The 24,707-nt window shown below is 44.1% G+C and overlaps 1 protein-coding gene across 1 annotated transcript; it reads right to left on the bottom strand.

Moving 5' to 3' along the window:
• Positions 1-568: 568 nt before the first annotated feature.
• cpeb2 (cytoplasmic polyadenylation element binding protein 2) lies at positions 569-24,580 on the bottom strand. The gene is made up of 11 exons (XM_042320119.1): positions 23,664-24,580; positions 21,739-22,011; positions 17,772-17,862; positions 15,059-15,109; positions 11,963-12,130; positions 11,762-11,851; positions 10,487-10,605; positions 10,229-10,343; positions 9,580-9,761; positions 7,926-8,258; positions 569-970 (listed from the first exon to the last, which is right to left on the bottom strand). Exons 1-10 carry the CDS (start codon positions 24,183-24,185, stop codon positions 8,031-8,033), a joined length of 1,839 nt encoding a protein of 612 aa, XP_042176053.1. The 5' UTR covers positions 24,186-24,580; the 3' UTR covers positions 569-970; positions 7,926-8,030.
• Positions 24,581-24,707: the final 127 nt, after the last annotated feature.

Here is a 24,707-nt window from a genome sequence, read left to right as displayed (position 1 = left end):
TGGCCACTCTACCATAAAGGCCCAATTGGTGGAGTGCTGCAGAGATGGTTGTCCTTCTGGAAAGTTCTCCAATCTCCACAGAGGAACTCTAGAGATCTGTCAGAGTGACCATTGGATTCTTGGTCACCTCCCTCCACCAATTGCTCAGTTTGGCCGGACGGCCAGCTCTATGAAGAGTCTTGGTGGTTCCAAACTTCTTCCATTTAAGAACGATGGAGGCCACTGTGTAATTGGGGACCTTCAATGCTGCAGAAATGTTTTGGTACCCTTCCCCAGATCTGTGCCTCGACACAATCCTGTCTCGTAGCTCTGCGGAAAATTCCTTCGACCTCTTGGCTTGGTTTTTGCTCTGACATGCATTGTGTGTGCCTTTCCAATCATGTAAAATCAATTGAATTTACCGCAGGTGGACTCCAACAATCATGTTGTAGAAACATCTCAAGAATGATCAATGGAGACAGGATGCACCTGAGCTCAATTTCGAATGTCATAGCAAAGGGTCTGAATACTTATGCAAATAAAATGTCTAAAAACCTGTTTTGCTTTGTCATGGGGCATTTTTTGTAGATTGCTGAGAATTTGTATTAATTTAATAAATTTTAGAATAATGCTGTAACATAATAAAACGTGAAAAAAGTCAAGGGGTCTGAATACTTTCCGAAGGCACTGTACAAAGTAACAGTGTTCAACATATTACTCAAATTACTCAACAAACAGCACAAGGAGTCAAGTGTTACAGGGCAATGGTGACAATGTAAAAGCGAGCTCTGTTCTGTTCTGAGCAGAACACCAACCACACCACGAACGCCATACAAGAACTCTCGAGTACAAGTAGGGTGGCTGGTGGCTAAAGGATCCCTCATTTGCTTTGAAGCTGTTGCTCATCATTTTTTGGCTACCATTTTGTAGAGCCAGTCATCATAGCTCAGCACCCTGTTAATTTACAGAGAGACGGGCAGAAACACATTCCCTGTAACAACGGGACTCAGTTTGAATATATTAGAATGTATTAGATAACTACTTCCTTCACATAGAAAAACCTAAGACCACCGCCTCCGCACACAATTATGAAAAAATTGTATTCAATAAATCATCTGGTAGAATTATAAATAGGTAGAAGTTTGTTAGAACAGAATTTTTCATGAGTAATGAAATGGAGAAAAATAGGTTGTTACCCAAACCACATCCATATTGTATCAGCTATCTAACTGCTAGGGTGAAAAATAAGTCAAGAATCAAATCATCCAAGGGAAAAGAGAGGGAAATATAGAAAGGGAAGTGCATAATATATTATCAAAAGTGATTAGAGATGCTTGGGACAGGGAGGGGGTCACAAGTTCAAGACGTTAAACAAATGAATGTTCTAATAATACAGTATGTGAATAAACAAACATAAAATCGTATCCCCATAGGGTAGTAACAGCAACACTTGACACCTGACCTACGGGATACCAAGGACTCCACACCAGGGCATGAAATACAGAAACACTATGACACAGGAATAACAGGGATATTACCCTGTAGAGATACAGACATGTACAGTACCATACAGCTGATATGCTAATGCACCAGCAGGTCATTACTCACAGAGAGAGGGATTGTCCCCTGAAAAGTATTTAAGAGCGATGTCCTCACAGGGTCACAGTTAGAGAAAACGAAGAACACAGTTAATATATATTCTGCAGACCCAAATGTTTTATTATTATCAGTGAAGGGGTGTGTCTTTGTCATCTTTCACTAGCAGGACATAGAACTTGGCCACTTTCTATAGGTCTGGAGTCTCATAACTAGTAATTACTGTACATATGAGAGACAGATTTCTTATAGAACAGTTTCATCCAACTGCAAAATTCATAGCCTGATAACATGACCCAGGAACAAATATTGGACAGATGCTTCCTTACGAATCCTTCTCCATGACAACATTTGAACAGCAGTATGGATTAGCCAACTAGTGTAACACATGGCACACTACACTGCACAAACACACATCTCCCAGTCGTATGCCTGCAGTTAGCTGATCCAGCCAGGCTACTGTGTGTGTTTTTGGTCTTTTAAGTGCTTTGCTACATTAGAGTAACCAAAGGTAACTATAAAAAGGTGGGGAGGAAAGGAGGGGTGAAGGCAAAATATTGTGATGTTCTCATTCTCGTATATCTACATTGTTACTAAACTAAAACCTCTGTCCACACACTAACAAGACCCACACAGACAGCACAGAGACAACACTAGCCACTGACTAAACACCACTCAGCTTCTCAACAGCTTCTTCACTCCTCACAAACCACCACGTCACAAAATGGTGGCATCCACTAGTCTAGAACCAATATAGCATTTTTTTTGTATAATAAGTATGTCGGATCAAACAACGTATCAACATCAATGCATGCAAGATGTTTTAAGTAAGTAGTTTTTAATGTATTTTTCTTGATCGCCATGGTATTTTGAACACCTAGGCTTCTATTGTTTTTGTACATGCTACTCACAGTAGTATTGAGTGGTTTCTGTTATATGATATCTGTTTATGTATGATATCTGTTATATGATATCTGTTTATGTATGATATCTGCTATATGATATCTGTTATATGATATCTGTTTATGTATGATATCTGCTATATGATATCTGTTTATGTATGATATCTGTTATATGATATCTGTTTATGTATGATATCTGTTATGATATCTGTTATATGATATCTGTTAGATGATATCTGTTATATGATATCTGTTATATGATATCTGTTTATGTATGATATCTGTTTATGTATGATATCTGTTATATGATATCTGTTATATGATATCTGTTAGATGATATCTGTTAGATGATATCTGTTTATGTATGATATCTGTTATATGATATCTGTTATATGATATCTGTTATATGATATCTGTTTATGTATGATATCTGTTATATGATATCTGTTTCCTGCATGTGTTGGTTAAGTCTATCCTGTATGTGTTGGTTAAGTCTATCCTGCATGTGTTGGTTAAGTCTATCCTGTATGTGTTGGTTAAGTCTATCCTGCATGTGTTGGTTAAGTCTATCCTGCATGTGTTGGTTAAGTCTATCCTGTATGTGTTGGTTAAGTCTATCCTGTATGTGTTGGTTAAGTCTATCTGTATGTGTTGGTTAAGTCTATCCTGTTGGTTAAGTCTATCCTGTATGTGGTTAAGTCTATCCTGTATGTGTTGGTTAAGTCTATCCTGTATGTGTTGGTTAAGTCTATCCTGTATGTGTTGGTTAAGTCTATCCTGCATGTGTTGGTTAAGTCTATCCTGTATGTGTTGGTTAAGTCTATCCTGTATGTGTTGGTTAAGTCTATCCTGTATGTGTTGGTTAAGTCTATCCTGTATGTGTTGGTTAAGTCTATCCTAAGTCTATCCTATGTGTTGGTTAAGTCTATCCTAAGCATGTGTTGGTTAAGTCTATCCTGCATGTGTTGGTTAAGTCTATCCTGTATGTGTTGGTTAAGTCTATCCTGCATGTGTTGGTTAAGTCTATCCTGCATGTGTTGGTTAAGTCTATCCTTCATGTGTTGGTTAAGTCTATCCTGCATGTGTTGGTTAAGTCTATCCTGTATGTATTGGTTAAGTCTATCCTGTATGTGTTGGTTAAGTCTATCCTGCATGTGTTGGTTAAGTCTATCCTTCATGTGTTGGTTAAGTCTATCCTGCATGTGTTGGTTAAGTCTATCCTGCATGTGTTGGTTAAGTCTATCCTGTATGTGTTGGTTAAGTCTATCCTGTATGTGTTGGTTAAGTCTATCCTGCATGTGTTGGTTAAGTCTATCCTGCATGTGTTGGTTAAGTCTATCCTTCATGTGTTGGTTAAGTCTATCCTGCATGTGTTGGTTAAGTCTATCCTGTATGTGTTGGTTAAGTCTATCCTGTATGTGTTGGTTAAGTCTATCCTGCATGTGTTGGTTAAGTCTATCCTTCATGTGTTGGTTAAGTCTATCCTGCATGTGTTGGTTAAGTCTATCCTGCATGTGTTGGTTAAGTCTATCCTGCATGTGTTGGTTAAGTCTATCCTTCATGTGTTGGTTAAGTCTATCCTGCATGTGTTGGTTAAGTCTATCCTGTATGTGTTGGTTAAGTCTATCCTGCATGTGTTGGTTAAGTCTATCCTGCATGTGTTGGTTAAGTCTATCCTGTATGTGTTGGTTAAGTCTATCCTTCATGTGTTGGTTAAGTCTATCCTGTATGTGTTGGTTAAGTCTATCCTGCATGTGTTGGTTAAGTCTATCCTGCATGTGTTGGTTAAGTCTATCCTGTATGTGTTGGTTAAGTCTATCCTGTATGTGTTGGTTAAGTCTATCCTGCATGTGTTGGTTAAGTCTATCCTTCATGTGTTGGTTAAGTCTATCCTTCATGTGTTGGTTAAGTCTATCCTGCATGTGTTGGTTAAGTCTATCCCATGTGTTGGTTAAGTCATGTGTTGGTTAAGTCTATCCTAAGTCTATCCATGTGTTGGTTAAGTCTATCCTGCATGTGTTGGTTAAGTCTATCCTGCATGTGTTGGTTAAGTCTAATGTGTTGGTTAAGTCTATCCTGTATGTGTTGGTTAAGTCTATCCTGCATGTGTTGGTTAAGTCTATCCTATATGTGTTGGTTAAGTCTATCCTGCATGTGTTGGTTAAGTCTATCCTGTATGTGTTGGTTAAGTCTATCCTGTATGTGTTGGTTAAGTCTATCCTGTATGTGTTGGTTAAGTCTATCCTGTATGTGTTGGTTAAGTCTATCCTATCTATCCTGTATGTGTTGGTTAAGTCTATCCTTCATGTGGTTTGTTAAGTCTATCCTAAGTCTATGTGTTGGTTAAGTCTATCCTGCATGTGTTGGTTAAGTCTATCCTATGTGTTGGTTAAGTCTATCCTGCATGTGTTGGTTAAGTCTATCCTGCATGTGTTGGTTAAGTCTATCCTGTATGTGTTGGTTAAGTCTATCCTGTATGTGTTGGTTAAGTCTATCCTGCATGTGTTGGTTAAGTCTATCCTGTATGTGTTGGTTAAGTCTATCCTGTATGTGTTGGTTAAGTCTATCCTGTATGTGTTGGTTAAGTCTATCCTGCATGTGTTGGTTAAGTCTATCCTGCATGTGTTGGTTAAGTCTATCCTTCATGTGTTGGTTAAGTCTATCCTTCATGTGTTGGTTAAGTCTATCCTGCATGTGTTGGTTAAGTCTATCCTGTATGTGTTGGTTAAGTCTATCCTGTATGTGTTGGTTAAGTCTATCCTGCATGTGTTGGTTAAGTCTATCCTGTATGTGTTGGTTAAGTCTATCCTGTATGTGTTGGTTAAGTCTATACTTCATGTGTTGGTTAAGTCTATCCTGTATGTGTTGGTTAAGTCTATACTTCATGTGTTGGTTAAGTCTATCCTTCATGTGTTGGTTAAGTCTATCCTTCATGTGTTGGTTAAGTCTATCCTGCATGTGTTGGTTAAGTCTATCCTGTATGTGTTGGTTAAGTCTATCCTGCATGTGTTGGTTAAGTCTATCCTGCATGTGTTGGTTAAGTCTATCCTGCATGTGTTGGTTAAGTCTATCCTGCATGTGTTGGTTAAGTCTATCCTTCATGTGTTGGTTAAGTCTATCCTGTATGTGTTGGTTAAGTCTATCCTGCATGTGTTGGTTAAGTCTATCCTGTATGTGTTGGTTAAGTCTATCCTGTATGTGTTGGTTAAGTCTATCCTGTATGTGTTGGTTAAGTCTATCCTGTATGTGTTGGTTAAGTCTATCCTGCATGTGTTGGTTAAGTCTATCCTTCATGTGTTGGTTAAGTCTATCCTGTATGTGTTGGTTAAGTCTATCCTGTATGTGTTGGTTAAGTCTATCCTGTATGTGTTGGTTAAGTCTATCCTGCATGTGTTGGTTAAGTCTATCCTGCATGTGTTGGTTAAGTCTATCCTGTCATGTGTTGGTTAAGTCTATCCTGCATGTGTTGTTAAGTTAAGTCTATCCTATCCATGTGTTGGTTAAGTCTATCCTGTCATGTGTTGGTTAAGTCTATCCTGCATGTGTTGGTTAAGTCTATCCTGCATGTGTTGGTTAAGTCTATCCTATGTGTTGGTTAAGTCTATCCTTCATGTGTTGGTTAAGTCTATCCTGCATGTGTTGGTTAAGTCTATCCTTCATGTGTTGGTTAAGTCTATCCTGTATGTGTTGGTTAAGTCTATCCTGTATGTGTTGGTTAAGTCTATCCTGTATGTGTTGGTTAAGTCTATCCTGTATGTGTTGGTTAAGTCTATCCTTCATGTGTTGGTTAAGTCTATCCTGTATGTGTTGGTTAAGTCTATCCTGCATGTGTTGGTTAAGTCTATCCTGTATGTGTTGGTTAAGTCTATCCTGTATGTGTTGGTTAAGTCTATCCTGTATGTGTTGGTTAAGTCTATCCTGTATGTGTTGGTTAAGTCTATCCTTCATGTGTTGGTTAAGTCTATCCTGCATGTGTTGGTTAAGTCTATCCTGCATGTGTTGGTTAAGTCTATCCTGCATGTGTTGGTTAAGTCTATCCTGCATGTGTTGGTTAAGTTATGTGTTGGTTAAGTCTATCCTGCATGTGTTGGTTAAGTCTATCCTGTATGTGTTGGTTAAGTCTATCCTGCATGTGTTGGTTAAGTCTATCCTTCATGTGTTGGTTAAGTCTATCCTGTATGTGTTGGTTAAGTCTATCCTGTATGTGTTGGTTAAGTCTATCCTGTATGTGTTGGTTAAGTCTATCCTGTATGTGTTGGTTAAGTCTATCCTGTATGTGTTGGTTAAGTCTATCCTGTATGTGTTGGTTAAGTCTATCCTGTATGTGTTGGTTAAGTCTATCCTGTATGTGTTGGTTAAGTCTATCCTGTATGTGTTGGTTAAGTCTATCCTGTATGTGTTGGTTAAGTCTATCCTGTATGTGTTGGTTAAGTCTATCCTGTATGTGTTGGTTAAGTCTATCCTGCATGTGTTGGTTAAGTCTATCCTGCATGTGTTGGTTAAGTCTATCATGCATGTGTTGGTTAAGTCTATCCTGTATGTGTTGGTTAAGTCTATCCTGCATGTGTTGGTTAAGTCTATCCTGCATGTGTTGGTTAAGTCTATCCTTCATGTGTTGGTTAAGTCTATCCTGTATGTGTTGGTTAAGTCTATCCTGCATGTGTTGGTTAAGTCTATCCTGCATGCACAAACATGCATTTTAATTTTCACATTCTATTCTTCCATGGCAATGGGGGCCATGAGTGTTTGAGTGCAGACTGCATTTCATTTTCAAGATTACGGTTTACAGATGCTGTTAATATATAACACCTATACATCTATTCATATATTATGTATAGCAGCAAAGCTTTTAATATAGCTTGTGATTCAAAATGTTAAATAGAGCTATTACAAACCAGATTCATATTTATAGTTGTATTTTTTCAGGTCAAAATGAGAGCAAAAATAACCCTATAATTTTTGTACCTCTTCCCCAATAAGGAAAAAGGGAACATAGCAACAATGAACAATTAAAGTTTGTTTTGTGGCAGAAGTGTATCCCTTTTACGCTTCCTATCATTTTGCTACCTTTGGTAAATGACCTGGGGCAGGTGTCCAGATTATCGAATCAAGGTTTTCCCAGAAACAAGGGCACGCTACACCCACTAGGGGGTGGCTAGCAGCAGACAAACAGACAAACAGACAGACAGGCAGGCTACCCCCATGCAAAAACATTCTCATATCTACGTTAAATCTCACATATAAAAATAATTTGAAAAACTACAAAACATCTATCTCTTTTTAAATATCCTCTTAAAAAATATGAAGGTACCACAAAAAAGTTGTTAGAGCCTGAGATGTGAAAGAGGGGGGGGCGGGGATTGGTGAAAAACTGAGGCTTGTAATGTTTGGCTGCTACAAAAGATAGATATATTGTATACTGTTATGTACTCTATACTGATAGCTTACGGTAAGAAGCAGGGCGATGACACTTTTTCCTGCCTGGCGATGTCTCTCTTCCTTGACTGTTGCTTCTGACCATGTCTCCATAGTGACATGTGATCGAGTTTCTCTTCAGTTCCAGCGGAAGTGAATTTGCCTTGGGCGGTCAGCCCCCTCTTTGACCAGCGGCTTGTGGAACTCTCGGCCGGCGCGGGAGTGGATGTTAGCCCAGCAGAACTCACAGTAGTACTGCAGGCAGGTCACGTTGGCGCAGAAGAAAGGGGCAAACTTCCCCCCACAACGCGCCCCCTGGCACTCATCACAAAGCTGGTCATCCAGAACATAGGGCTTCACCTCCACCTGCAGGGGTACAGGGGCATGGAGGGGATGAGAAGTGGAATACTCAGACACAGCACAGATACATACACTGAGTGTACAAAACATTAGGAACACCTTCCCAATATTGAGTTGCACCCCATTTTGCCCTCAGAACAGCCTCAATTCGTAGAGGGATGGACTCTACAAGGTGTCAAAAGCGTTCCACAGGGATGCTGGCCCATGTTGACTCCAATGCTTCCCACAGTTCTGTCAAGTTGGCTGGATGTCCTTAGGGTGGTGGACCATTCTTGACACACACAGGAAACTGTTGAGCGTGAAAAACCCAGCAGCGTTGCAGTTCTTGACAAACTCAATCCAGTGCGCCTGGCACCTACCACCATCCATACCCTGTTCAAATGCACTTAAATATTTTGTCTTGCCCATTCACCTTCTGAATGGCACACACACACAATCCATCTCAATTGTCTCAAGACTTAAAAATCCTTCTTTAACCTGTCTACACTGAAGATCATAGCTTTCACCTGGATTCACCTGGTCAGTCTATGTCATGGAAAGAGCAGGTGTTCCTAATGTTTTGTAAACTCAGTGTATACTGACAAATAGGATAAGGATAATATAGGATAATAGGATAAGTGTATATTTGACCGGCAGACAATCTGCAGTATGGCGGCGGATGGCATTATGCTAACCCAACTTTTATGCCTTTCCATAACCCTGACCTTAACCTCAGCGAAATAACCTAAATTTAACCTAAACCTGATATTTGTTCCTAAACCTACCCTTAATTAACTTCGACCAGTATGCCTAAATTAAATTTTTGTTCTGCCTGTCGAAAATCCAAATAATATACCTATAAAATAATAGGTGTGGATGTAAATACATGTAGCATACAGCATGTAAATACACTGAGAAAGCACAGATAAAATGCTGGTATACATACTGAGAGATGAACATGCTACTATACAAGGACAGGGTTGACAAGGACAAGGACAGGGTTGAGGCTCTGTGAGATTTAAAGACAAAGGAGTCAGCGTTGAGAAATGGAACTAATTCAATCAGCACTAACAAGCATTCTCTTCTCCATAGCAACCACCGTCTAACTATCTGTGTGTGATGCTGAGGGAACACACACACTCTTTTCCTTTGAACCACAAATCCTCAGGAGGACTGATCCTCTCACACGCTCCCTCTCTTACTCTCTCTCTCTTCATCCCTAGAAAATCATGAGGAGAACGTCTCTGACAGGATTGTGTGGTTAATGAGAGGGAGCGGTGGGTAGGAGGGAGGGAAGGATGGCAGGGAAAGAGGGAGGAACAGAGGGAGAAAGGGAGGAGGGCTATACCCGCTTGTCAATGTCTCCATGTTGCAGCTGGACGAATCTGGCGCTGATAGCAGCAATGTAACTCTGCTGATTGGAGAAGGCCACGCGCCCCGCCCCTTTTGGGTACTTGAGCTCTGGATCGGTGTCGATGCCAGCGTAGCAGACCCCCCCATAGAGACGGTCCATAATCATGGCCAACTCCACTGGAGAGAGATGAGAGAAAGAGACAGAACAGAAGAAATGAGAGAGAATGGGGGGAGGAGATGGGGAGGTGACACATGAGTAGGTGAGATGGGGGAGGGGCAAGAGCGAAAGAGTGGAGGAGGGGGTTGTCAGATGAATTATACGAGATGTGATTACACGGGGGAAACATTGCCAGCATTTCAGACGGTCCATATTACTTCAAACACAACATCTGTTTATCTATTTACCATCACCAACATGAACATACCGATCCAATTACATACTGAGTAGATCAACTAGAGCAGAGCTGCCCAACCCTCTACTTGGAGAGCTACTGTCCTGTAGGTTTTCACTCCAACCCTAATCTAGGACACCTTAATAATTAGCTGGTGTATAAACTGAACCAGGTTAGACTTGGGTTGGAGTGAAAAACTACAGGAGCGTTGGAGAGCTCTGTGATAGAGGGAGATTGTGTGTGTGTGTTTACCTGCTCTGAGAGGGCGTGGAACGCCTCCTACGAAGATGGTCTTTCGAGGATCCAGAGCCTGAGAGCCGTCCATCACAAAGTCACTGTCACTCAGGTTCCATGGACGAATCTGGACCTAGAGACACACACCCGTACACACATATCCCATACATTGAATCATCGCCAGATAGAATTACACAGTCTAGGTGTTGCTAGTCTCACAGATGTCCTTGCTGGTGGGAATGGCCCAACAGAGAGCTGGGTTTGTGTTGGACTCACAGGCTTGTCTTTGATGGTGGGGCTGGAGACACAGAGGTAGAGCTTGCCATCCTCCTCCATGCAGGCCTCGATCAGAGCCTGCACTGAGCTCTCCTCCTGGAACAGCAGGAAGGCGTAACCTAGGCAACACACACAACACACTCTCAGGGGATAGCACCTGGAAAGCATATCCAATAGTGGGGGGAAATACTGCTACAAATACACTGAATTATTCCCATTTGACCAAGTACTATATACACAGACTATGTAGGTAGTCATAATGGAAAGAGAATGTGGGTTAACTTAGCTGTGCTGTCTCTTCCAGCAGTCACAGGGACTGTATTGATAGCTACAGGCCATATATATACAGTATACGGTGCTAAAACATACCTTTATGACATACTGTACCTTTATGACATACTGTACCGTTATGTCATACTGTACCTTTATGACATACTGTACCTTTATGTCATACTGTACCTTTATGTCATACTGTACCTTTATGACATACTGTACCTTTATGACATACTGTACCTTTATGTCATACTGTACCTTTATGACATACTGTACCTTTATGACATACTGCACCTTTATGACATACTGTACCTTTATGACATGCTGTACCTTTATAATATACTGTACCTTTATAACATACTGTACCTTTATGACATGCTGTACCTTTATAACATACTGTACCTTTATGACATACTGTACCTTTATGACATACTGTACCTTTATGACATACTGTACCTTTATAACATACTGTACCTTTATGTCATACTGTACCTTTATGACATACTGTACCTTTTTGTCATACTGTACCTTTGACATACTGTACCTTTATGACATACTGTACCTTTATGACATACTGCACCTTTATAACATACTGTACCTTTATGACATACTGTACCTTTATGACATGCTGTACCTTTATAACATACTGTACCTTTATGGCATACTGTACCTTTATGACATGCTGTACCTTTATAACATACTGTACCTTTATGACATACTGTACCTTTATAACATACTGTACCTTTATGTCATACTGTACCTTTATGACATACTGTACCTTTATAACATACTGTACCTTTATGACATACTGTACCTTTATGACATGCTGTACCTTTATGACATGCTGTACCTTTATAACATACTGTACCTTTATGACATACTGTACCTTTATGACATGCTGTACCTTTATGACATACTGCACCTTTATAACATACTGTACCTTTATGACATACTGTACCTTTATGTCAGTTTCAGTTAAAGGAATTCTGAGCAGAGCTTTACCTTTCGGGGGGAAGTAGGATTTGCTCTCAGCCTTGTGTGGCCAGTCCACCACCAGGTGGCCAAAGCGACGGAAACTGTTGGTGATCTCATCTGACGAGAGAAAGATAGAATGAGGAGGGAGCAGGGAGCAGGGGGAAAGAAGAAGGAACCAACGTGAGTCACTGAACTAACACGATTGTGTTATGCTCTTCCTCCTCTCACCTTCATCTATGTCAGGGGGAAGGCCGCCCACAAACACTTTGCGGGAGAAACGCTCAATGCGCTCCCCGTTTGGGTGGGGGTAACAGTTGGTGTCAAGCCCTGGGACTCCCTGGTTACCGTGCCCGTCATCAAGGAGGCTGTCTTCAATTGGGAACAGGGACGAGCGGCCTTGAGAAGAAGAGGTCAGAGGTCAGACCGCATAGACAATGACATCCACATAGATACACACAAACATACATACAGTCACATTACAAGGCACCCATAATTCTGCTGTGCACATTCAATATTTGGGGGTTTGTAAACAACAGAAGCAACCAATGGTTCTGTACTATCTCTGTTATAACACCCAATGACAGTTATTAGATTGAACACTCGTGGAGCCCAATTGCTTAATGTTATATATCTCAGAGGAGGCTGGTGGGAAGCGCTATAGGAGGAAAGGCTCATTTTTATGGCTGGAATGGAATAAATGGAAAAGTATCAAACCTATGGACACCACATTTTTGACTCTGTTCCATTAATTCCATTCCAGCCATTACAATGAGCCCTTCCTCCTATAGCTCCTCCCACCAGCCTGCTCTGATACACTTCTCATTTTATAATGAATCACATGATAAATGCAAAGGGTCTATAACAACATGTGCCATGGCTGTTGACAACTGTCATCAGGCTTTGTGCTTTGTAGCTACAATGTAAAGTATAAACATGAAGTGAAAGAGGATTATGTGCAATCTAGTATAGATGTGCTGTAAGACCAAGACACGGAACCATGAATTCTCCAGCCAGAGCTCTGTGACTGACTGACAGACAGCAGACAGAGAGGACAGGATAGAGATCTGGTAAGAAAGCAGTAGCAGGGGTTAGAGTAATGGACTGAGGAAAACCTATGGTTTACTGAGTCTGAAACCTATAGCAATGTGCTATGTCTGGATGTAAACACATATGGTGCAGCACAGTGACCTGTAACATAGTACAATCAAAAACAAAAAGCAAATGCTGGTACAAGAAGCAACTGCTGAGGACACCACGTATTATTCATATTAAATCTTTTTTTTGTTGTCTCCCACATCAGTTAAAGGCCCAATGCAGTCGTTTTGTATCAATATCAAATCATTTCTGGGTAGCAATTAAAATTGAAAAATATATACATTATACATTACACAGATATATACAAAAACTATTCTTCAAGGAAGAATTTTGCTAGGACTGTCTGGGAGTGGTCTGAGTAGGGAGGGAAAACTTAAAACTAGCTGTTATTGGCAGGAAGGTTTGGAACTTTGGTCTATTAACCAATTTACCGCCTGGTGATAACACCAGGCAAGCAGAAACTCCCGCCCGTGCAAACACACTGATTAGAAGGTCCTTTGTGGATTGTATTTTCAACTAGTAACTATCAGGAAATAACACCGATAAAAAAAGACACACTTTTACAGTGCTAGTTTCATCAGCTGTTTTACAATATGATACAAAACACAGGAAAAAATATCATTTTGACTGAACTGAGCCTTTTCACGGTTGGTGATGAGTCATGCTGATGCTAGAAACACTGAATCGTTTGTATCCAGACACTGTTTTGGTAGCTGCAGTTCAGTAGCATTACACCATGCTGTGTAGTGTATGTACACGCAACACACATGACATGACACAGACTGCACGTCACATGAAGGCGGCTTTACCTCGACGTCTCCCATAGCTCCTTGCTGTACGTAAACAAAGTAAAGAGTGGTTTTATGTCTTGCAGACATTCCTCGCAAAGTAAATCACCCACAGACCTGGCTGGTACTACTGACACTACAGAGCAATCAAACTATGGCCCTCTAGTACCTAGTACCATTATTTACCCCTACCCCCTTTCATCTCCTCCTCATCTGACTGCATGGTTGGAGTTTCATAAAACCTTATTATGGTCACAAGATTGTCATTACGTTTCCCTCCACAGTTTTTATGCGAGTAATGTCATTGTGTATCAAAAAAAGTGTAATGGAAGTGTCCGTTCTATAAACATTGACAGATCATTTGTTCGTTCGACATAGTGGGATCTTTTTGTGTCGTTAAAATGAATTACGCAACAAATTGTGGTGGAAATGATTACTTGCACAATTGTAGATATTGTAGAATAACTAGCATGTGGAGGTACATTTGCTGTCATGCGATGCTATGCTGGTGGTCCTCCCACTGCAACTTGGAAATGCATGCACAGTTTAGGCTACAGTGTGGTGAAAGTGCACGGTGATGAGCTTGATGCTCCTTTCCAATAAATATTGAGGGTCTTAATTTGTATCAAATTAAGTGGCATGATGATCAGTGCTTAGCTGCCAATTAACAAATACAAATGCTCTTATCCATCTCATCATATAACCTAACCTGTCCAGCCCTTACGAAAACATATTGCAGTCAGAGTGCAGTATAACTGCAGTGTGCTGCAAATACTGTGTCTAAAATAACACTGTTTTTTTTACTGCAGTAATTTTGCAGTATAACTGCGGTTACAGTGCAGTATAACTGCATTCTGCAATTACTGAGTCCAAAATACCACAGTCGACTGCAGTTACTGCACTTTTACTGCAGTTTCAAAGCAAACTGTTCTCTGAGAGCAGAATGTGCAAAAAAACAGATTGGGCAAATTTGTCTTAGACTTAGACAACTAGGCATTTCACTTCATCGTGCGAAGGACACTATTAAACATTCCTCTTGGACATACAGTACTTCATTATCTTAAGTCACTGTAGGATTACAGCAACAATGCATATCCCTCATGAGGTTTTTAGGAGTTGACATGATGGCTGACTTTGTCCTATATATTCTATATACATATATAACAGGAGACATGTTTACTACACTGTTACTACTGTCTACTGTCAGTCTAACTGACACCCACAGCACAGCATAGGAGAACCAACACTACTCATTAAACAAAGCAATCCAGAAGTTCAGAAAAGTGTCAGAAATGTCCATTCTACACATACTGTCTAGCCTGCTTCTCGAACTAGCCTGGTTAAGCGTCCCCAATGTGATAATCATGATATGGAAACATTTACACTGAAAAGGAGATGGAAAAAGAGACACAAGCTGGCGTTGGCCAGGAGAGATAATTACCATTGAGCATGAGCAGGCCGTCGGCTCCAGGGTGAGAGCATCCCACACGGCCTGACATTAGAGAGAGACACACACAACACACACACACACATACACACAGGGATGAGACTCTCAGCAGATGGAGAGGCCAGGGCGAGGCCATCACGGGCACGGCCATGTATATGGAGCAGCAGCACCCTTGTCACATGGCTATAGCCTACTGAGCTGTAGTGTCAGAAACAGAACACAGAACAATACCCTGTTGATCCATGGAGACAGCTTGAGCTGGAAAAAAAAATATATATAGAACTTGCTTAGCATGTTAAGCTACAGAGAATGTTACCTAGAATACAATGCAAAACCTGAATCACTTGCTATTATGTAAACATTGCCAATGTCAGCATCGCCAACTTCCTGGTTATCTAAATGTTTTATCACAAAGTAAAACCCTGAATCAATTTGGGTTAACCCTAATGAAGTATCAGAAGCAAATGTCAGTTATTTAATGGAAAGAACCTCAGACGTGTGAACAGAGAATGAATGCATACCGGCAAATGATCTGATTTCCAGTTGAAAAAGAAGCAACCCTTTTCCACTGCCATGTTAGCATGGTAGATCTCCCATGCCCAATTAGCTAAGCTAATTTCTAAAGCCCTGTTAGGTTTGTGCTTGCCTTCTGCTTCTGCTCTGTTAGCTTAGCCTTGTGCCTAGCAGTCAGGGCTATAAATGGCAAAGACCACCCTCCCCTACTGTCCCCTCCCCTCCACCCTCCTCTCCGCACTCCTCTGGCTGTCACATGCTGTGTGTGAATGTGCGATCATGTCTAAATTGAGTCTGTTTCCCTTTGGTTCTCTGTGCTGTGAATACTGGCCTATGTCGGCAGAGCGATGGGTCAGTAACCAGAAGGTCGCTGGTTCGAATCCATGAGCCAACTAGGTGACAAGTCTGCTGGTGTGCCCTTGAGCCAGGCACTTAACACTAATTGTTCCTGTAAGTGGCTCTGGATAAGACTATCTGCTAAATGACTAAAATGTCTGCTCTATCTGCTCCTGCAGGCTAAACAAGAAATTCAACTCAGTCCTGGTGGACAGGTGGAGTACAGGACACTGGACGTACAGTACAGTACAGGACGCTGTGAGAATGACATTGCTATCTAGACTAGTAAATAATTAACAATAATAATAGTCTTTCATGGGTAGTATACTGTGCCAAATTCAATGTAAGGGAATGTGCTGTGTACTGTAAATTTAAAATTGTCTCCCAGTCTCTGCCATATAGGCTTAGGAGCCTCCTGTCCATGGTTTGAGGGAGTATGTTGAAGCCAGTAGGCTTAACTATGTGTGTAGGTAGCCAGGAGTCATTTTACACTGACTGCAGTTTACCTGGATGGAGTCTCTCCTCAAGATCCAGCACCTGGGCCAGCCCTGTCACCCTACTCCTGGGCCAGCCCAGTCATCCTACTCCTGGGCCAGCCCAGTCACCCTACTCCTGGGCCAGCCCAGTCACCCTACTCCTGGGCAAGCTCAGTCACCCTACTCCTGGGCCAGCCCAGCCACCCTACTCCTGGGCCAGCCCTGTCACCCTACTCCTGGGCAAACTCAGTCACCCTACTCCTGGGCAAGCTCAGTCACCCTACTCCTGGGCCAGCCCTGTCACCCTACTCCTGGGCAAGCTCAGTCACCCTACTCCTGGGCCAGCCCAGTCACCCTACTCCTGGGCCAGCCCAGTCACCCTACTCCTGGGCCAGCCCAGTCACCCTACTCCAGGGCAAGCTCAGTCACCCTACTCCTGGGCCAGCCCAGCCACCCTACTCCTGGGCAAGCTCAGTCACCCTACTCCTGGGCCAGCCCAGTCACCCTACTCCTGGGCAAGCTCAGTCACCCTACTCCTGGGCCAGCCCTGTCACCCTACTCCTGGGCAAGCTCAGTCACCCTACTCCTGGGCCAGCCCAGTCACCCTACTCCTGGGCCAGCCCAGTCACCCTACTCCTGGGCAAGCTCAGTCACCCTACTCCTGGGCCAGCCCTGTCACCCTACTCCTGGGCAAGCTCAGTCACCCTACTCCTGGGCCAGCCCAGTCACCCTACTCCTGGGCAAGCTCAGTCACCCTACTCCTGGGCCAGCCCAGTCACCCTACTCCTGGGCAAGCTCAGTCACCCTACTCCTGGGCCAGCCCAGTCACCCTACTCCTGGGCAAGCTCAGTCACCCTACTCCTGGGCCAGCCCAGTCACCCTACTCCTGGGCAAGCTCAGTCACCCTACTCCTGGGCCAGCCCAGTCACCCTACTCCTGGGCAAGCTCAGTCACCCTACTCCTGGGCCAGCCCAGTCACCCTACTCCTTGTCCCTTTGAGGAGTGTCCTACCCTATCCTATCAGGACAGAGAGTGCTGCCAGGCTGCCTGACTCCTGTCTGTCAGTGTGCCCCAGGTTAAGCAGTAGCAGTAGCAGCAGGATCAGGGCTGTAAGTTCATTTAAAGGCACAGCCGGTGGTGGCAGTAATACTTACTCTTACCAGGGAGAACATAAGCTGCTCGCGCTGGGGAAAACAACATGCCTCGAGGAGGGAGCAGGAAGCCTGTCAGTTCCTTGGGAAAGAGTATGCTGCGCCTCAAATGCATTCCCCCTAATCACCATTCTCCACAATCACAATGCACTTCCCCATTATACAGTGAGTAAGTACAGTAAGTATGAGAATTAACAACGGTGGGGAGGGAGTAAATAAGTAGTGTCTCACCCTTCATTGGATCCTGCTCCGCCCGCATGATGTCAATCAGAGAGCTTTCCAGTGAGTGCATGTTTAGACTGTCGTACATTCTAGATCGATCCTGAGGGGAGAGAGGGAAGGACAGTCATATGAAGGCTTAAACAACTGGGGAAAAAACTGTCAAACTGAAACACACACATACAACAACTGGAACCCTGCAGTGGTCTGGTACATACTGTAGGTATGGGTAAGCCTGTGGGTGAGGCTTAATATTCTGCATGTGGACAGCACATCCATGGATAAAAAAACGAATCTGTATTTATTCACTTCAGGGGTACTAAGGTATGCTTGTGAGCAGAATGGGCCCAATGATGGATTCACCAGGAACTCTGGAGCATGTCAGACAGACAGACAGACAGACAGACAGACAGACAGACAGACAGACAGACAGACAGACAGACAGACAGACAGACAGACAGACAGACAGACAGACAGACAGACAGACAGACAGACAGACAGACAGACAGACAGACAGACAGACAGACAGACAGACAGACAGACAGACAGACAGACAGACAGACAGACAGACAGACAGACAGACAGACAGACAGACAGACAGACAGACAGACAGACAGACAGACAGACAGACAGACAGACAGACAGACAGACAGACAGACAGACAGACAGACAGACAGACAGACAGACAGACAGACAGACAGACAGACAGACAGACAGACAGACAGACAGACAGACAGACAGACAGACAGACAGACAGACAGACAGACAGACAGACAGACAGACAGACAGACAGACAGACAGAGAGAGAGAGAGAGAGAGAGAGAGAGAGAGAGAGAGAGAGAGAGGAAACCAAATCCAGGGATTTAACCCAGAGTGCTTGCTGGGATGGGATGGAGGTTATTACGAACTCATCGGAGGGACAATAATACAGACCCCTGTACAGTAGATCTAAACCAGAGCCCACTCAACCTTTATAACATACCACAGATGGCAGAGCCTTTAGAAGAAAGACTTAGAAAATGGTTTATACAGATCTGTGCCCTCTCCCAGTTGAGAACAAGAGGCGAGATAGTAAAAGGTCATATCAGCACCTCTCACAACTTAATATTTACACTATTATCTAATTAGACAATAAAAATAAATACATTTTCTACGTGCTGCACATGCTAGACGTATGTTCATCACATAGCCAGACCACCACTCAACAGTACTCCACACACTACTTCTCCACAGACAGGGTTGAAAACACTCATATAAAAGTGGTCCAGTGGTCAATCTGTGTGTGATTTTTAGGCTAACGTTAGGCTAACGTTTACTGCCTGACTCTGAGGCATAAGTCAGGGCCCCTGACAGTAAGAGGAAGGGCAGAGAGAAAAGGCCATTGGTTGGATAATACCAGATTATTACAGGCAGACCAGCCAGGTTCCCTCCAGGCCTGTTTATAGCTGGGCTTTACACAGAGGAAAAAACAACATGATATCCTATAGCCTGTCATCGGGTGGACATTCTAGTTTATGTGATGCTGTAGCAACTGTAGCAACTGAAGGAGTGTTGCCACACTGTCACCGAATAAGAATGTAGTACAGGTCTGTGTAGTATAACATCCTTTATATGGTATGACATATCTTATGAAGGATTTATAAAGGCATTATTATGGAATGATCGAAGCGTGTAGGAATGTACAATCCACGGAATAGGCAGTAGGTCACCTCTCTTTCTCTCGCAGTGCCAGCATACACCCCTCTCTCTCTCCCTCTACATATCTCTGTCAATGACGTTCACATCATGATGAAGCACAAATGCAAAAAGCCCTATCCAAACATAACACAGAGGAAGGAAGGAAGGAAAAGAGAGGAGACGTGTATGGAATCTGAGGAATTGCTAGTCGGACACTGTTTATGGAAATGAACAATTCATGGAGCCTCGCCTGCTTCCTGGAAGAGGAAGAGCAGAGCCATGACAGAAGGGAGAAAGTGATGAGGGGATTACTTTGAAAAATAGATCAGGGGAATAACTAGCGGGTTTTTCCAGTCTCCACCTGGGAAAATACAGTATGGCGACGGTGGCCCACCCAAAGATCCTTTCTTAAGGCCTTCTGCCTCCAGTTTCCCCCTTTGTACTTAAAAGGTCAGAACTGTGCTGTGCATAATTAGATGACATCAGTTATGGGTCTTGAAGTATGTGTACATAGAGCTATAACAACTCCCATCCTGAAATAGACTCAGGTGAAACCTGCTAAACGTGGTGTTAAAGTAGTTTTAAAGCAGCCCTACTCCCTGACACCTCCCACTATGGCAGAAATAAATAACACTGCTCCCGTCTGATTGAAATGGTAATTCTGCTCGTCATCTGGGAGTGACATTGATTCTCAGCTGTGTGTTTTCTAAAGAGCCCCTTTACACTTTCCCCCTTCCTCTCTCCCCCTCTGCTCCCTCCCGCTCTCTGTCTTCCTCTCTCCCCCTCTGTCTTCTCTGTCTTCCTCTCTCCCCCTCTTCTCCCTCCCGGCTCTCTGTCTTCCTCTCTCCCCCTCTGCTCCCTCCCGGCTCTCTGTCTTCCTCTCTCCCCCTCTGCTCCCTCCCGGCTCTCTGTCTTCCTCTCTCCCCCTCTGCTCCCTCCCGGCTCTCTGTCTCTCCCCCTCTGCTCCCTCCCCTCTGTCTTCCTCTCTCCCCCTCTGCCCTCCCGGCTCTCTGTCTTCCTCTCTCCCCCTCTGCTCTCTCCCGGCTCCTGTCTTCCTCTCTCCCCACTCTGCTCCCTCCCGGCTCTCTGTCTTCCTCTCTCTCCCCCTCTGTCCCTCCCGGCTCTCTGTCTCTCTCCCCCTCTGCTCCCTCCTGGCCTCTGCTCTCTCCCCCTCTGCTCCCTCACGGCTCTCTGTCTTCCTCTCTCCCCCTCTGCTCCCTCCCGGCTCTCTGTCTTCCTCTCTCCCCCTCTGCTCCCTCCCGGCTCTCTGTCTTCCTCTCTCCCCCCTCTGCTCCCTCCCGGCTCTCTGTCTTCGTTTGATGTTTGTCTGCGTTTGATGTTTGTCGCCTTCCTGCTCCTTCTTTCCCACAATCCTACACTCTGAAACACTCTGCACTTTGAAAACAGGGCTGTGAATATTAAACTGTCCCATTCCCATCATTTAAACTGTCCTTCTGTCATCCCTGCTCTCTCTCTCTCTCTCTCTACCTTTCATCGACCACTCTCTCTCATACACCCACTCTCTCACTCACTCTCTGGCTTCAATATCTAATTCAGGAAATAATTCTGTAATCCTATGAGTCCGGCCCTATTTCACTCACTGCATTAAAACCCTTTTGCACTACACCCACCAGTATACAGTACACACACACACACACACACACACACACACACACACACACACACACACACACACACACACACACACACACACACACACACACACACACACACACAGACCCCTGTAAATGTACACTGAGTGTACAAAACATTAGCAACAGCCTCAATTCGTCAGGGCATGGACTCTACAAGCTGTCAAAGCATTCCACAGGGATGCTGATCCATATTGACTCCAATGCTTCCCACAGTTGTGTCAAGTTGACTGGATGTCCTTTGGGTGGTGGACCATTTTTGATACACACGGGAAACTGTTGAGCGTGAAAAACCCAGCAGCGTTGCAGTTCTTGACACACTCAAACTGGTGTGCATGGCACCTACTACCATACCTTGTTCAAAGGCACTTAAATCTTGTGTCTTGCCCATTCACCCTCTGAATGGCACACATACACAATGCATGTCTCAATTGTCTCAAGGCTTAAAAATCCTTATTCTCCCCTTCATCTACACTGATTGAAGTGGATTTAACAGGTGACATCAATAAGGGATCATAGCTTTCACCTGAATTCACCTGGTCAGTCTATGTCATAGAAAGAGCAGGTGTTCCTAATGTTTTGTAGGTTTAAAGCAGCACTCAGTCTATGCTTACTGAGAAAAACACAGACACCACAGTCAAAGCACGTACCTGGAGAGGCATAAGCGTGTTACTGTTACTGTCTGTTCGGAACATGTTCTCCTCAATCCAGGCCTTGGGGCCCATGGGGCCGGCGGAACGGGGGAACTTGGGCGGTGCGATGACGTTACTGGAGAAGGGTTTTTTCATGGGGGAGACCTGGCTGACAGAGCCCGGGATGCCCATGCCTCCACCACGACGGTGGTCCCGACCCCAGGACATACCACCAGAGCTCCAACCACTCCCCTGGTGACTGCCCCCCCAGGGAGATTGCTTCACCATGGGCTAGAGAGAGAGAGAGAGAGGACGGGGAGGAGTGGATAGAGGCTGAATGTGAAATTGTATTCATTGTTGGTATTTTGTGTTTCTTTTGATCCTGTGTTTCCCTCTGCAACAGCCTACAATGACCTGGTTCTGCGGAGGGGTTGGAAGGGTAAGAAGATTTAGGGCTTTAAGACTAATACAAAGTATCCCGTGCACACTGACACCACCAACATCCATTTCTCTCTCCCGCTCTCTCTCTCTCTCGCGCTCTCTCTCACCACACACTCACACAATGACATTTACATTTGAGTAATTTAGTGGACGCTCTTATCCAGAGCTACTTAAAGTTAGTGCATTCATCTTAAGATAGCTTGGTGGGACAACCACATATCCCAGTCATAGTAAATTACATGAACCTCTCCCTCAACGTCAGAAAGACAATGGAGCTGATCGTTGACTACAGGAAACGGAGGGCTGACCACGCCCCCATTCACATTGACAGGGCGGTAGTGGAGCGGGTCGAGAGCTTCAAGTTCTTCGGGGGTTCACATCACTAAGGATCTATCATGGTCCACACACACCAACACAGTCGTGAAGAGGGCATGACAACGCCTCTTCCCCTCAGGAGGTTGAGAAGATTTAACGATCCTCAAAAAGTTATACAGTTCTACAGCTGCACCACTGAGAGCATGCTGACTGGCGGCATCACCACTTGGTATGGCAACTGCTTAGCATCTGACCGCAAGGCGCAGGGAGTAGTGCGTACGGCCCAGTACATCACTGTGGCCGAGCTTCCTGCCATCCAGGACCTGTATACCAGGCGGTGTCAAAGGAAGGCCCTAAAAATGGTCACTTACTCCAGCCACACAAGTCATAAACTGTTCTCTCTGCTACAGCACGGCAAGCAGTACCGATGCACCAAGTCTGGCACCAACAGAACCCTGAACAGCTTCTACCCCCAAGCCATAAGACAGCTAAATAGTTAGTTAAATAGTTAACCAAACAGCTACCTGGACTATTTAACTATCTGCATTGACCCTTTCTGCACTAACTTTCTTTTGTCTCATCACACACACTACTGTTTATTATCTGTGACTTTATTCCTAGTTGTATGTACATATCTACCTCAATTACCTCGTACCCCTGCACACCGACTCGGTATTGGTACCCCGTGTATAGAGCCAAGTTATCGCTGCTCATTGTGTATTTATTATTATGTGTTTTACCTGTCTATTATTTCTCTATTTTCTTTCTCTGCATTGTTGGGAAGGGCCCGTAAGTAAGCATTTCACTGTTAGTCTACACCTGTTGTTTACCAAGCATGTGATGAATACATTTACATTTGAACCCGGGCAGCTCTTACATGTTCTGGGAGCACAGGGACGCATTTGTTTTCATCATCATAGCTGCTTTTATGCACTTCTGTATAGTAGGCTAACTAACATGTAATAACATATTCATAACCATGGCCTGAGCCTAATACAATCTAGGAGTGACATTGATGTGCACTAATTTACATTAGCTTTACAAAAATGTATTATATTAATATCTCCCACCCACTCTAACAGTTTCTATATATCTGTCATTTTAAAGGATCAATCCTCTATTCTATGGGGATCCTGGTTATGGTTTCCGTGTCAACAGATGCATAGAGAGGACTGGAGATAGCTCACCTGGTGGTGGTGGTTGTAGTTGTTCCTCTGCTGCAGGAAGACGCCTTGCTGGTGCTGATGATGGTGCTGGGGGTACATCTGGGGGCTGACTGGGGACCGGCGGCTCTGCTGCGTCTGCTGAGGGGCGTTGATCTGGTGCGAGAACGGACTGGTGAAGCCCTGCACGTTAATGCCGGGGCACGGATTAGCCGACACCGGAGAAAAACTCTGGAAGAAGGCTGGGTTGATGGAGGAGGGGATACCGGGATAAAAGCTGTTGTCTGGCTCGGTATGAGCCATCTGATTAATCGCGTTTGCGTGGTGGATAGGGTTGGCCGAGTTGGAGACGGGTGGTGGGGAGCTGGTCTGAACCGACCACGGGGTTCCGAATCCATGGAGTGGAGGTGAAGCTGAGCCACCACTCGGGTTCTGCATCTCTTGGTTCTGGAGGTTTGGAAAACCGCCCCCGAGACTTCCGGCCAACATATTGCCGGTGCCACTGCCATTGCCGTTATTTATATGGTGGGTGATGAGGGAGTCCATTTGTATCTGAACCTTGTTTGGATTTACGGAAGTGGGCGATGGCGACGCGACAGTCTCCACATCGGCTTCAACCTCCCCCACTGGCGAGCCGCTGATTCGTCCGGGGCTGGAGTCTGTGCTGCACGCGGGTTTGGTGGAGACTTGAGCGGTGAAAGGCTGCCTCAGCGGCAGGTGACTGAATTTTCCTTGGGGTAGGGGCGACTCAGTGCATCCAAACTCAGCTAGCTGATGTATTTTCCAGTCGTGCTGAAGGTCAAATATAGACTGTGTAGGGCAAAAATGATCTTGACCAAAATCTGGATTCTGGTTCAGGTGGTTGTAGTTGGAAGTGAGGGCTCCCAGCTGGTTGTTGGTTTCATTTGGTTGCTGTATCCCGGCTTTATTGACTGTGTTGTTTTTACTGTACTACTTTTCCTCTGTTGGCGGGGTTCGTTGTTCGGTTGTCACCCCCACAGGCTCATCCTGCATGTTTTGCCGATGCGCAGCAACTGACAGGAACAGTGGGGACAAGGCGGCGACGCT

The sequence above is a fragment of the Oncorhynchus tshawytscha genome, linkage group LG01 (genome assembly GCF_018296145.1).
Source record: "Oncorhynchus tshawytscha isolate Ot180627B linkage group LG01, Otsh_v2.0, whole genome shotgun sequence".
In the NCBI taxonomy this organism is placed as follows: domain Eukaryota; kingdom Metazoa; phylum Chordata; class Actinopteri; order Salmoniformes; family Salmonidae; genus Oncorhynchus; species Oncorhynchus tshawytscha.
This window is presented reverse-complemented; position numbering and strand designations above follow the sequence as displayed.